This window comes from Canis aureus, chromosome 27, assembly GCF_053574225.1.
Source record: "Canis aureus isolate CA01 chromosome 27, VMU_Caureus_v.1.0, whole genome shotgun sequence".
NCBI classification, from domain to species: Eukaryota; Metazoa; Chordata; class Mammalia; order Carnivora; family Canidae; genus Canis; species Canis aureus.
The window spans coordinates 12,531,323-12,545,411 of NC_135637.1; the positions used below are offsets into that span (position 1 = coordinate 12,531,323).

The 14,089-nt window shown below is 50.6% G+C and overlaps 1 protein-coding gene across 20 annotated transcripts in view; it reads left to right on the top strand.

The window, feature by feature from the left end:
- Positions 1-14,089, top strand: part of CUX2 (cut like homeobox 2) — a 283,562-nt gene that overhangs the window by 251,714 nt on the left and 17,759 nt on the right. For 19 of the 20 annotated variants that reach the window (XM_077875622.1, XM_077875640.1, XM_077875619.1 and 16 more), the window contains 8 exons: positions 2,559-2,663; positions 5,673-5,864; positions 5,966-6,024; positions 6,528-6,576; positions 6,655-6,754; positions 7,811-8,482; positions 9,294-9,395; positions 12,982-13,769. In XM_077875622.1, the coding sequence (XP_077731748.1) occupies positions 2,559-2,663; positions 5,673-5,864; positions 5,966-6,024; positions 6,528-6,576; positions 6,655-6,754; positions 7,811-8,482; positions 9,294-9,395; positions 12,982-13,769 (2,067 nt within the window). The remainder of the gene's footprint in view (positions 1-2,558; positions 2,664-5,672; positions 5,865-5,965; positions 6,025-6,527; positions 6,577-6,654; positions 6,755-7,810; positions 8,483-9,293; positions 9,396-12,981; positions 13,770-14,089) is intronic. The other variant, XM_077875623.1, reaches the window with a different exon arrangement.

Below are 14,089 nucleotides of genomic sequence, written 5' to 3' on the forward strand. Positions count from 1 at the left end.
AAATTTTAAGATTATTTGTTCTAGCTCTGTGAAAAGAGTTGATGGTATTTTGATGGGAATTGCATTGAATGTATGGATTGCTTTGGGTAGCATAGACATTTTAACAATATTTGTTCTTCCAATCCATGAGCATGGAACCATGTTTTTCCATTTCTCTGTGTCTTCCTCAATTTCTTTCATGAGTGTTCTATAGTTTTCTGAGTACAGATCTTTTGCCTCTTTGGTTAGGTTTATTCCTAGGTATCTTATGGTCTTGGGTGCAATTGTAAATGGGATTGACTCCTTAATTTCTCTTTCTTCTCAATTTTTATACCTTTCTCAAACAGAAACTATACTATACGATGCCCACCCTCCTGAACCTTATTTTTTCCCCACATATATCTTAGAACTTGTTCTAAATCTGTATAAAAGCAGTCCCATTTGTTTTACAGCTGTGTGGTATTGCACTACGTGGACACACTGTCATCTAACCCAGGGGTGGCAGATTTTCTGTAAAGGGGCAGAGTAAATATTTCCAGCTTTGTAGGTCTCTGCCACAGCTCTTCAACTTTGCTGTATGTGAAAGCATAGACAGTATGCAAGCGAATAGATATGACTGTGTTCCAGAAAAACTTGATCTACAAAACAGGCCTCAGGCTGTAGTTTGCCCACCCATGGCCTAACCAGTCCCCTACTGATGAAGATGATGATGTTTCCAATCTCTTACCCTCATCATCAATCCCCCAGTGAACTCCCGTGCACACTCTTTCAGACATACCTGAGCCAATAAATAGGGTAAACTTTTAAAAGTGGAATTGCTGAGCTGAGAATCTGTGCATTTTTAGTTGACAGATGTGGGCAAACTGCCTGATTTACACTCCCTGCAGCCAGTTAAGAGAGGACCTGTTTCCCTGCAACCTCACTAACAACCGTGTATCGTCAAACTTTCAGATCTTTGCCAGTCAAATAGGCTTGAGAAAAGAAATCTTAGAGTAGTTTGGATAGGAAACAGTTTCTTTTAATGTTTATCTTTTCTGAGTATTAAAGTAAAACCTCATTATAGAAAGTATGGAGAAGAAAATAAATGTCATAATATTAGGGTTTTTTATTTTTATTTTTTTTAAAGATTTTATTTATTTATTCATGAAAGAGACAGAGAGAGAGAGAGAGGCAGACACAGGCAGAGGGGGAAGCAGGCTCCATGCAGGGAGCCCGACGTGGGACTCGATCCCAGGGCCCAAGGATCACGCCCTGAGCTGAAGGTGGCACTAAACCACTGAGCCACCCAGGCTGTCCAAATTACGGTTTTTTAAATCTGTATTAATATTGTCCAGAATGTGAACAAGAGGATCCTGGAGCAGAGCAGAGCAATGTTATTACTTACATAGTAATAACCCTGCCAGTTTGCCTCAGCTTTTACCCAGGGGTGACAATCAGATATCATCCCGCATGCCTCAGAGTTTGTACTGGAACCCCCATGTGTGAATCTGGGTGGTTATATAGAAGGACTTTCTGAGAGAGGGAGAAAACTATCTTCCTAGTGTCATGATGAACAGAAGGGCGAGGATCCTGGTTTTTTTAGCATGTGGAATGCAAATACTTCTCTCTGAGGGAAAGATAAGACTAGTAACTTTCTAGTAGCTTTAAACCCAGCTTTACAACCCAGCAAATGTGTCCATGGTCTGGGTTTCTTCCCTCCATGGAAATGTAAACACATACCTTCAGAGAGGAAAATCTGCAGTTCTCACGGGCTAATGTCAGAAACTGACCTCCAGCCTTGTCATTTAGCCCAGTCCTGTTTCAGTCAGATTTGCTCAGAAAGCCCAAACTGCAGAAACAAAAGTATTTCTTTACAATCACACACACCCAAAACCTTTTCCAAAACAAAACTGACCTGACCATTTTCTGTCACAAGGCAGGATACACAGGATAACCAGTAAGTAAACAAATCAACTAAATAAATTAACAAAATGTGAACATGGGTGTGCGTGGGTCTCCATGTGCATATGGTAGGCATAGCCTCTTGATTACCAAGGTCAGCATGAAAGGTAACCATAATTATTATGACAACAACTCTATGAGGTAGTTACTTCTATCATCCCATTTTACAAACAGGGAAACTGAGGTTGAGCTGATGAAATCTCTTGCCCAAGGTCACAAAAAAACAGGGAGTGACAAAGTACAATTTCTCTCTATAAAGCCACAAGGCTTCTACATTGTTAACATTTGGAAGCTTCCTTTCAGACTTTTTTCTTAGAAATTTTTGAGGAGTTAAGATCCACCGTAGACCCAGTTCAGTAAACTAGCATTCTGATTTAGATGTATTTCATTGCCCCCATTTCACAAGAGGAAAACTGAAACCCTGGGAGAGGAAGTGCCTTGCCCGGGGCCTGCCCCAGCTCATGGGCTGGCAAGCCACCTCTGCAGATGCTCCATCCATGTGGCAGTAGGTGGCATGGGAGCTAGAGACAAACACCCAGCCCTGCCTAAGTTGTGCAGGGCAATGGCAAAGGCTAGGGTGGGATCCAGTGTGACCCTGCTCACTTCGTAACTGCTCCTGCCTCGACTCTCCTCCCCAGCGCGCTGAGGCTGCCCAGCGGGAGGTAGAAAGTCTTCGGGAACAACTGGCCTCCGTCAACAGCTCTATCCGCCTGGCCTGCTGCTCCCCACAGGGACCCAGTGGGGTAAGGATGGTGGGGGAGCCAGAGGGAAAGTTTGGGAAAAGCCATGTTGGTGAGTATGAATATATGGATGACGTTTTGTGGATCAGTCATGTGCATCTGTGTGAAATTATGCACATGAATCTGTGTAGATACAGTGGGCATAGCATCTTAATTGCCAAGGTCAATGCATAGTTAACTGTAATTACTATGACTTGCTTTGCCAGCTGAAGTTCAAAATAAAGCCACAACTCTTTGCAAGCTCAAGCTTCCATATGTGATTAATAGGAAGTCCAGCATCTTCCTTTACCCCAAATTGTCCAAGAATGCCAGCAACTTACTCAGGCCAGAAAGGACCATTTCCATTGCCAGATGCCTGGCAAGCTGGGTAGGAGGGTAAGTTTGAGCAATAGGACAGCAGTTTTGGTGGTTGCCACCAGGTGTCGACATTGACCACTGGTTCTCCATTCCCACAACTCACAGTAGGACTACTTGACCAAGATCGGAGATTGACACTCCCATCAGCCACTGGTTCCCAAAACATGCCAAAGTGATTCCAGTGGGTTCTCCCCGAACAGCCACACGCTACCAAGCACCAGTCTAGAATATCAGTCCTGAGGTTCCTGTGTTAAGCCTGCTCAGTGCATCTTTCTTTTTCCTCCTGATTGGTTGCCCCTCTGGGGTCCTGGGGTCAGAGGGATTTCAGTCAGAGCCACCCCAGCCAGACCCTTCTGTCCTGTGTTAAGAGTCTTCATTGCCAGGCACCTGGCTGGCTCAGTCCGTAGAACACGTGACTCTTGATCTCACAGTCATGAGTTCAAGGCCTACATAGGGCATGATGCCTACTTTTTTTTTTTTTTTTTTTTCATGATGCCTACTTTAAAAAAAAAAAAAAAAAGAGGGAAGAAGAGAAACAGTCTCTATTGCTTCTTTCCCAGAAAGTTTGGGGTTCCTTACATAAGCTGGTCCACCTTCTTTCCAGATCTCTGCATACCAAGAGGTTAGATTCCCAATTCCTTACCACAGGTCTGCTCCAGGGTGATTGGCAGTCTCCACCCACACAGTTGAAGTGGCCAGCATAACTTTTACGTCACCTGACACCCTGAAACATTGGCCAGTGCGCCTGTATCTGTCTTTTCTGCTTCAACATTGGATTATGTCTCTGTGGACATGTGTTACTATGAATGTGTATGTCTGTGGTCTTGGGGCAAATAACTGTATCCTTAATCTAACTGTGCCTCAGTTTCCTCACTTGTACAAGTCAGACCTACTTTATAGGGCTGTTGGGAGGATTACATGTAAATCACCTAAGATGGTGCTTGGCTTATAGTCTACACTCAGTGAATGCCTGATGCTGCCGTTAGCAACAGGAGTGTGGCTTGGATGCATCTGAGGTGTTTTTGCCCAAGTCACGTGTGATCTCTGAGCACATACATGTCTGTGTGTCACAGTGGCATGTCCATATCGCTCTTTGATGCCTGGGTGTTTCTCTGTGTCTGCATGTCAGCATGAGTATTCCAGCAGTTACATGTCTCCGTGTGTGCTGTCTATAGCTGTGTCCCCCTGTGCCTGTGTCCCAGAAGGCAGTGTGTGTGTATGCCCGTGTGACTGGATGTCTGCACAACACAAAGAGTGAGCACGAGACAGGCTGAGGGCAAGAGAGTTTGTGAATTCGCCCCAGAAAGGATTTGCCAGTGGTTCTTAATTAACCCCCGTGGAACCCAGCAAATGCCTGTGCTAATCAGCCACAGGGAATTTTGCTGGGGGGGGGGGGGGGGCGGGTTCTGAGCACAACAGTGGCGCTCGATGCTAATTAATTTAATGTGTTAATGGCATCCGCTTCCTGTTTTAATTGGCATTTATCTCCCTGGAAGAATAGCTGGTGTTGGTAGTGGCAAGCTGTTTTCTGCTCTGTTTTGTTTTTCGTGATCCTTCTTAGATTGATCTGTAACTGTGCTCAGGACCAGCCTGACTTCAGGTCCTCTCAAACATCAACAACATCTTCATCCAGGACAAAGAGGCCATTCCCTAAAACCTGGAGAAGCCAAGGGGCTTGGGGCTGGGGGCAAATTAGGAGAAAGGAACCACCAGTAGTATGGCCTGTGGCTACAGGGTCTTGGATCTAATCCTGAGGGTCTGCCTGGAATGGAGTGGAAACATCTCTCTGGGATAGGACCTGTGCCCAGTTTTGAAACCTAAACCTTTATCTGTGATGTTCCCTCTGCCAGGAATCCAGTCCCCACCGCTTCCTCACAGGACTGTCTCCCTTTTTTTGCCCTCTTTTAACAAATGCTTTATTGAAGTTTATATAAGGAAAAATGTGCATACCATGAGTGCACAGCATGTTGAACTTTTCAGAGATGCCATGACCAGCATCCAGATCAACAGGTAGAATGTTCCCAGCACCCAGAATGCCCCCTCATGTCCGCATCTGGGTACCACTCCCCAAGGGGAACTGCTCTTCTGACTTGTAACAGCACAACCAGCTTTTGCCTGTTTTTGTATCCGATCTTAATCGGATCACACACACATTTTGGTATCTGGCTTTTTTCACTTCATATTCTGAGAGAATGGTCCATGCTGTGTTAATAGCTGTGGGTTATCCATTTTCAGTGCTGTATCATGTTCCATTTTGTGGATATACCACAGCCTGCTCATCTATTCTCTGCTTGGAGGACATCTGGAGGGTTGCTGCCAAGCAATCTTCAAAATCACTAACTTGAACTTGATCACAGTTCTTAGACACATCTTCCTCCAGAAAACCTTCCCTGCCCACTCTCCCTCGGTTTTAATACCAGAGGGAAGGCATCCATGCTGGTAGGACTGGCCCAAACAAAGGCCCAGAGATAGGAGGAGGAAAGCCAGAGTCTATAAGAAGCAGCTGAGTTACTCTGGGGAGCCCAGCACAGGGTGGGGGGAGTTTGTGCCACCGATGGATTTCCCACTTTGTCTGGGATTCAGGGGTGGGGAAGCCAGCCCTACAGCCCCCTGCCCCACACCTCTTAGTCCCTCAAAGCCCCACTTTGTCCTCAGGATAAGGTGAACTTCGCACTGTGCTCGGGCCCCCGGCTTGAAGCTGCCCTAGCCTCCAAGGATCGGGAGATCCTGCGGCTACTGAAGGATGTACAGCACCTCCAGAACTCTCTGCAGGAGCTGGAGGAGACATCCGCCAACCAGATCGCGGACCTAGAGCGACAACTCACGGCCAAGTCTGAGGCCATAGAAGTAGGTCTTGGGAGAGGAGGTATACGGACAGGAGACAGAAGGGGCATCCCCACGCAGAAGAGTATGGACCAGCCTAAACCCATCTTTGTCTTCTCCTCTAGAAGCTGGAAGAGAAGCTCCAGGCACAGTCTGACTACGAAGAGATTAAAACAGAGCTGAGGTACCATGCAGAGCGGGGCTCCACAACCCCCAGCCTTCTTCCTTGGCAAGGGCAAGGAGGGGCCCTGGACAAAGTTCATGATCTTCCCCCTCCCACTGTACCCCACTTTGTCTCCTTTGTCCCCTTGTCTCTCCTTCATGGCAGCTTCAGTATGAGAATTTAAGCATGCTTGGTCCTTTGCCACTCAGAGCCACCTAGAGGAGAACGTGCAGGGCAGCTCGGGGTCCGTGTGGGAACTGGCGAGGGGTGGTGCTCTCATCGGATTAGCTCAGGCCAGCCAGTGTGGGGATTGCTGAACACAGCACCCCCCGGGTGTCACTGAAACCAGCTCACTGGCCTGCTCATTGAGGGCTCTTGTTGTCCTGAGTCCAGTGTTCTGTAGGGTCCATGGGTGGCCAGTTGTTCCCAGTCAGGGAAGAGGAGCTAGAGGGAGTACTTTCAATACCTCTCCCCAAGCCCTGGGAGTTTGGCTGGCCTCCAACTCTCTCCACTTTCTCTGGCAGCATCTTGAAAGCCATGAAGTTGGCCTCCAGCACCTGCAGCCTCCCCCAGGTGAGTGTCCCCGCCACTGTGTCCCACAGTGCAGGGTGCCCTTGGGAGCCCTCTCAGCTCCGCTTTTTGTCTCCTCAGGGCATGGCCAAGCCTGAAGACACACTGCTCATGGCAAAGGAGACCTTCTTCCCTGCTCAGAAATTCCTTCTGGAGAAGCCTGGCCTCCTGCCCAGCCCTGGTAGGGAAGATGGGATGCTCCTGGGGCCGAGGGATGGGGATGGGCCTGCCCATGGGCCTCTGGCCTTCTCTATGCCTGCAGACCACTGCCTCCCATGTGGGCAGGAGAGATGCAGAAAAGGGGTACACACTTATTGAGCAGCTGCTGTGTAGTGGCCCCGAGCTGGGTGCTCTCCATAGCTAGGCCAACTGGCAGTGTTCATACACACCTAGCCCACACGGCTCACTCAGGCCCTCCTAAGACCACCCCTCCTCCCCAAAAGGCTCCACTCATCCCCAAGCCCTGGTGAGCATCAGAAGAGGTGACAGGACACAAGGAGGGCATTCACACTGTTCCCCCCGTAGCAGGACTGCTGGTAATGACCTGCAGACCGTGCTCTCACCCCAGATCACCTTCTCAGTGACTCAGCCCTCCTCCCCACACAATGGCTCCATGACCTTATAGCTGTGTGGCCCCAGCACATACTTTCTGTGCTGCCTCTGTTTCCTCATCTGTAAAGTAGGGAAATAATGGATCCACCTTGTGGGTGCTGTTCACATGGGGAATGCAAACAGGCAGGGCATGGGGGAAGAGGAGAGTGGCAAGGTGGGCAAGGGGCCAGGAGTGAGCATCCTGCTGCAGTTGGCGTCGATCCAAACTCCCCACCCTGGGGCCAGGCGCTGGCACGTAACAGGGGCTCAGTGGCTGTTCTCACCATAGGAGGGAGGGCTCCCTGGAGCTGGCGTGTGGGCCAGGCCTGCCCTGGTAGGGGTTTGTGAATTAGAAGGGAAGGTCTTTGTGCCGTGGGGCACCCGTAGCACCTCTCTCCTTGTACCCCCTGCCCTCTCCTCCCCCTTTCCGTTTCTGAATTTCTCTCCATGTGTGTGTCTTCTGTCTCTCCCTATCTCTCTGCCTCCCCCCTTCTGTCTCTTCATCCCTCTGTCTCTTTCTGCCTCTCATTCTGTCTCTGCCTCTCTGTCTCCCTATCTCTGTTTCTCTGATATTTCTTTCTCTCCCCGTCACATCTGCTTCTTTCTCTCCTCTCTTCTTCCATCTGTCTGTCTCTCAACATTCTAGAGGAGGACCCTTCGGAGGACGATTCCATCAAGGACTCTCTGGGCACGGAGCAGTCCTATCCATCCCCTCCGCAGCTCCCGCCACCACCAGGGCCCGAAGACCCCCTGTCCCCCAGCCCTGGGCAGCCCCTCTTGGGCCCTGGACTGGGCCCCGATGGCCCAAGGACTTTTTCACTGTCCCCCTTCCCCAGCTTGGCTTCTGGGGACAGATTGGCAGGGGACGCACTGCTGTCCAAGCACATGATGCCACCCGCCACCTTCAAGGGAGAGACAGGCCTGCTGGTGTTCCCCCCGGCCTTCTACAGCACCAAACCCCCCACAGCCCCTGCCACCCCAGCTCCTGGCCCTGAGCCACCTGGGGCCCCAGAGCCAGTGGAGGGGGGCGGGAGCAGCACAGCCGGGACGGGGGCCGGAGCCGAGGAGGAGCAGCTGGACACGGCAGAGATTGCGTTCCAGGTGAAGGAGCAGCTGCTCAAACATAACATCGGGCAGCGGGTGTTTGGCCACTATGTGCTGGGGCTGTCCCAGGGCTCAGTCAGTGAGATCCTGGCCCGGCCCAAGCCCTGGCGCAAGCTCACAGTGAAGGGCAAGGAGCCCTTCATCAAGATGAAGCAGTTCCTGTCGGATGAGCAGAACGTGCTGGCCCTAAGGACCATCCAGGTGCGGCAGCGAGGTGAGGGCCCATCCCAAGGTGCAGGAGGTCAGAGCCAGACACTGCCACCTCACAGCTGTGTCACCTGGGGCAAGTGACTTTGCCTCCCTGTGCTTCGGTTTTCCTTTCTGTAAAACAAGGAAATATATCCTTGTTCCCTCCTTCCTGGGGCCCGCGGCTACCCGTTGCTCCATACCTGGCCCTAATGGGACAGCTCAGGCCAATCATTCTGGAAAAAGCCTGTGCCCAGGGGCCACCCTGGCAGGCAGATGCTTCCTGAGGACCTCCAAACCTCAGTCCACCCTTCTGTGAAATGGCCTGGTTCCTGCCAACCTTGCCAGACTTGATTTTCTAGGGTATCCCTTATGAATGGCCCAAGCTTTGACCTCACAAACACAATGGCTCCATTCAAACACCTGAATTTGAGTTCCAGCTCTGCCATTCACTCAGTGGGTGACCTGGAGCAACTGACTTCAGTTTCTGTGTCTCAATTTCCCCATCTATCCCCATCTGTCAGCCTCCTGTGAGAGTTAAATGAGTATAAATCACTCAGCATGGCCCCTGGAACGTAGTAACTGCTTGAGAACTGTTAGCTGTGGTGGCGGCCATCATTGTTAGAACCATTGTATTGTTATTATTGGTTCAAGCCAGAATCATTTGTAGATCCACTTTGTCACACAGACTGGCTAAGTGGTGGTCTGGCCCTCACTCTCCTGGCCCTGGCCCTGGAGCCCCTGAGGGAGGAGGGGACCAGCCCTTCACCCTACCCAGCTCCAGGGACTGACCCCCCAGCATGCAGGCCCCCACAACAAATGCCCCCTTGCCTCCCCAGGCAGTATCACCCCAAGAATCCGCACACCAGAGACAGGCTCAGATGACGCCATCAAGAGCATCTTGGAACAAGCCAAGAAAGAGATCGAGTCCCAGAAGGGGGGTGAGTGTCACTGTAGCAGGCAAGGCCTGAGGCCTCCGGGACCTTGCCTGAGCAGAAGATGAGCCTTCATCTGCCTTTGTCTACCACAGCAGGGATTTCAAGCAGGTCAGAACCTCTTTGCCAACCAACCTGCAACCAAGTGAAGCCTGGAAAGCACCAGATCCCTGTTAGCATAGGAGCCACAGCCATGTGTGACTGTCTACTCAAATTACTTAAAGCTAAATAAAATAACAGCTTCAGGTTTTCAGCCTCACCAACCATATTGCATGGTGACAAGTGACAGCCATGTGGGACAGCCCAGCTATACTGCTGCAGCCCTGGTCTGGATTGTCTGGATATCTTCGACTTTGAGGAGATGCAGGGATCAGTAATCACACAGGAACTCTGTCACGCATAGAGGCCTAAGCCTCACCCTCCTTCCTGCACTTCCACTTATAGTTTCCAAGGAGACCCTGTTCTCCTGGCTTCCTCCTATCCCCAGACTCTACCTTCTACACTTTGCCAGGGGCCCTGCATTAGCCTCGAAGTGCTGCTGTTCAGCCACAAGCTCAGTGGCTAAAAGCAACACAAATTCATTATCTTACAGTTCTGAGAGTCACAGGTCCGCAGTCAGCCTCACTGGGCTAGAGGCCAGGTGTAAGTGGAGGCTGCATTCCTTCTGGAGTCTCTAGACCAGAGTCCCTTTCCTTACCTTTCCCAGCCTCTAGAGGCACCCACATTCCCTGCCTCATGGCCAACATCACTACAGCTTCCTCACTTGTCTGTGATCCTCCTGTATTCCTCTCATCAGCCTTGTGATGATGTGGGGCCCACCCACATAACCCAGGATTGTCTGCCATCTCAAGATCCTTAACTTAATCACATCTGCAGAGTCCTTTTTGCCATGTGAAGTAACCTACTCCTGGCCCAAGGATGTGGAGACGGTTGGGAAACCCTTATTTAGCCAACCACAGTGTACTTTTTTCCTCAGCCCATCAAACAAAGGGTTCCTCCAGGCCCTCGGACTTTCCTACCCTTCCCTAAATGAGTTAGTCCACTCCTGGAAGTTCCATCAACGCCCAAAGCACTCCCTCTCCAGGCCACACTTCTCTCCAGAATTCCAAAGCCAAAGCCCTAAGCAAACCACTGGCTAGACATGTCCTCAGGGTCTCCTACTGGCATCTCAGACTCAGCGTGTCTGAGGTGGAACTCACTGCCTTCCCCTGCCCCTCAGTCCCTCCCCAAACCTACCAACACAGGGCTGGGAACCTGTCAGATGGTGCCAGATGCCCAGGTGGCACGAGAGGCTGTCCTTGACTGCCATCATCATCACTTGCTAGGACTGTTGCATCAGCCTCTTTACTGGCCTTGCCACTGACATTCTAGGTCCCACTGCAGCCCATTCCCCACCCAGGCCAGAGGACTCTTACTAGAGCACACACATGGTCATGTCAGTACTCAGAATCCTTCCACAGCTCCCCATTGTCCTCAAGATAAAAATCCCAACTCCTCAAGAAGGCCTACAGGCTTCTTGAGTGAACTGCTTATAGCCATGTCCATTCTCATGCTGTTCCCAGTGCCCCTGATGCCATCCTCACCCCAGGCCTACTGCTCATACTAAACAAGTGGGAAGTCACCTCATCTAGAAAACCCCCCACCCTCATCCAGATGGATTAGATGCTAACCCTCCTTGGATTCCCCATAATCACCTACATTGCTTGGTGCATTGGAACCAGAGTGGCCTAGCTGTAAATTTTGGCTCTGCCATTTATTAGCTTTGTGACATTGGGCAAGTTACATAGCCTCTCTGTGCCTCCATTTTCTCATATTTAAAATAGGCACAATATTAATACTCCTTTCTTAAGGTTGTGTGAAGATCAAATGAAATCAGGCCTGACAAGCCTGGGGGCTTGGCATGTAGAAGATGCCCCTGAAAATTTAGCTATCATTACGGTTAACATCATCATTATTTTTGTCTCTGTTGTTATATTTGTTCATGTTACCAATGCCTCTGCTGATACGTCTGTCCCTCCTACCAGTCTGAGGACTTTTTGCAGCCAAGGACCTAGTCACATCCCTGTACCCACCACAGTGCAGCGTGACAGACTGTTGCTGACTTTGAACCTGATGCTGGCTTCCACACCCTGACTTTGTGGTATCTGCTGCCTCCTGGTGGCAACTCAGAGCAAATGTCCCGATTCCCAAGCCTCTGATTGGTGCTGGGAGCCAAATGTTTCCCAAGGGCCCTCCCTCCTGAGCCATCCCTGGGAGGGGCAGAATCAGCTCACCTTGCAAGGAGCCTACACTGCCTCACCAAATAATCCACTGAGGCCCTATTGTGTACACCTTAATTTCTTTCTTGTTAATCTTCTGTAGCAAGAGATGCAATCATTCAGTAAACTTTGGGTAAGGATCTACTACGTGTTGGACATACTGTGGATGAGACGTGATATTGGAGTAAAAAGAACCATGAGAAACAGACTTATTAAACTCTCCCACTAAATAAACAGGACAGTTGAGAGCAGAGAGGGGGAGACATGCTCACAGTTACACAGAAACAAAGGGAGAACCCAGGTCTCCAACTCCTTGCACAGTGCTCTCCCACAGTAGTGGGGCTGTGGTCAAAAACAAGATAGCAGAAAATTTTAAAAAGCAATATCAGGGGTGCCTTGGTGGCTCAATCAGTTAAGTGTCTGACTTGATTTTGGCTCAGGTCATGATCTCAAGGTAGTGAAATCAAGCCCCAAGTCAGGCTTCGTGCTAGGCAAGGAGCCTGCTTATACTTCTCTTCCTCTTCCTCTGCCCCTCCTGACCGTGCACAGGCTCACTCTCTCTCTCTCTCTCGCTCTCTCCCTCTTTCTCTCTTAAAATAATGTAGATAGATGATAGATAGATAGATGATAGATAGATAGATAGATAGATAGATAGATAGATAGATAGATGATAGATAGATGATAGATCGATAGGCAACATCACAGCAGAGTGGGCCAGCCAGGGGTCTATGAAGAGGTAGCAAGAGAAAAAATGCCTGGGTTATTGCTCTATGTCCCTGACAAGAGTGAATGCTAAGCAGAGAGCAACTAGCAGTCCCCCAGGGTGGAAATGAACATGACTGGTGGCTAACTCGAGAGGTCTGCCCTCAGAATTGAAGGAAATATCCAGGATGGGGACAAAGACTTATATACAAGCTATTCCTTTATTGCTGTTCACAACAGTGATAAACTAGAAATAACCTAAGTGTTCAACAGTGGGGGATCAAGTAAAATAAAGCAGAGAATATCCCTTCAAGTGGCATAGGCAACCATGAAAGATGGAACTTTTAATCATGAGGAAAAATATTCATGTTGATGAGTGGATGAACCAGGGTACACTCCCACATCAAGTATGATCACCCCATCATGAAGTTAGAAAGCAGACCAGGAGGAGATACATGAGAATATTTCATATGGTTGCCTTTGGGAGAGAGATTAAATTCATTTAACTGGCTTTATTGTGATATCTTCACAGTATCTCCAAAGTGTGCTTATTAGTGATGCTGTGTACATCTTTGCCCTTCAAACCATGCCCTGACTCTGGGCCTCTGGCCACCCTATCACCTTCCCAACAGGTGAGTCCAAGAACTCCACAGCCCCTCTCAGCATCACCAATGGCACAGCCCCCGCCAGCACCTCAGAAGATGCCATCAAGAACATTCTGGAGCAAGCACGCCGTGAGATGCAGGCACAACAGCAGGCCCTGCTGGAGATGGAGGCAGGCCCCCGGGGCCGCTCAGTGCCTCCCTCACCCCCAGAGCGGCCCTCGCTGGCTGCTGTGAGCCAGAATGGGGCCCCAGCCTATGTCAAGCAGGAGGACAGCAGCGGTGGTGGTGGCGGGGGAACCAGCAGCAGCGCCACACAGACGTCCCTCACAGTCCTGTCCCCTGCAGCCTTTGTGCAGAGCATCATCCGGAAGGTCAAGTCGGAGATCGGAGATGCCGGCTACTTCGACCACCACTGGGCCTCAGACCGTGGCCTGCTCAGCCGCCCCTATGCCTCTGTCTCACCCTCCCTCTCCTCTTCCTCCTCCAGCTACTCTGGACAGCCCAATGGGAGGGCCTGGCCCCGTGGGGATGAGGCCCCCACAGCCCCCGAGGACGAAGCAGCAGGGGGCGAGGAGGAGCCCTCCAGGGTGGGTGAGCTGAAGTCTGAAGGGGGCATCCCCGAGGCAGGCAGCGGCGGGCGGCTGGCCTACTACCCAGCATATGTGCCCCGCACACTGAAGCCCACCGTGCCACCCCTGACCCCCGAACAGTATGAACTTTACATGTACCGGGAAGTGGACACCCTGGAGCTGACACGCCAGGTCAAGGAGAAGCTAGCCAAGAATGGAATCTGCCAGAGGATCTTTGGGGAGAAGGTGAAGATAGTAGGGCCCACTCCCAAGAAGCTCAGGGGCCATGGGGCCCATGGGACCTGGGGGGAGACCACATGAGGACCCAGCCCCCAGTATTTATAGTTTGGAAAGAGGGTTGTGTGTATGAACAGCAGGATTCAGACCCAGGTCTGCATGACCCCAAACCCTTTCTCCTGCAACTACCTGCCCTGCATCCTGTGGGAAAGGAGCCATGGGCAGGGCTGGCATTCAGTCCTTTGGTTGTTCAAGCAGTGAACACTCACCTTCCCGACAGAACCCTCCGTTCCTCCCAATGGCCCAGCCATGAAAGAGATAAGGCTCAG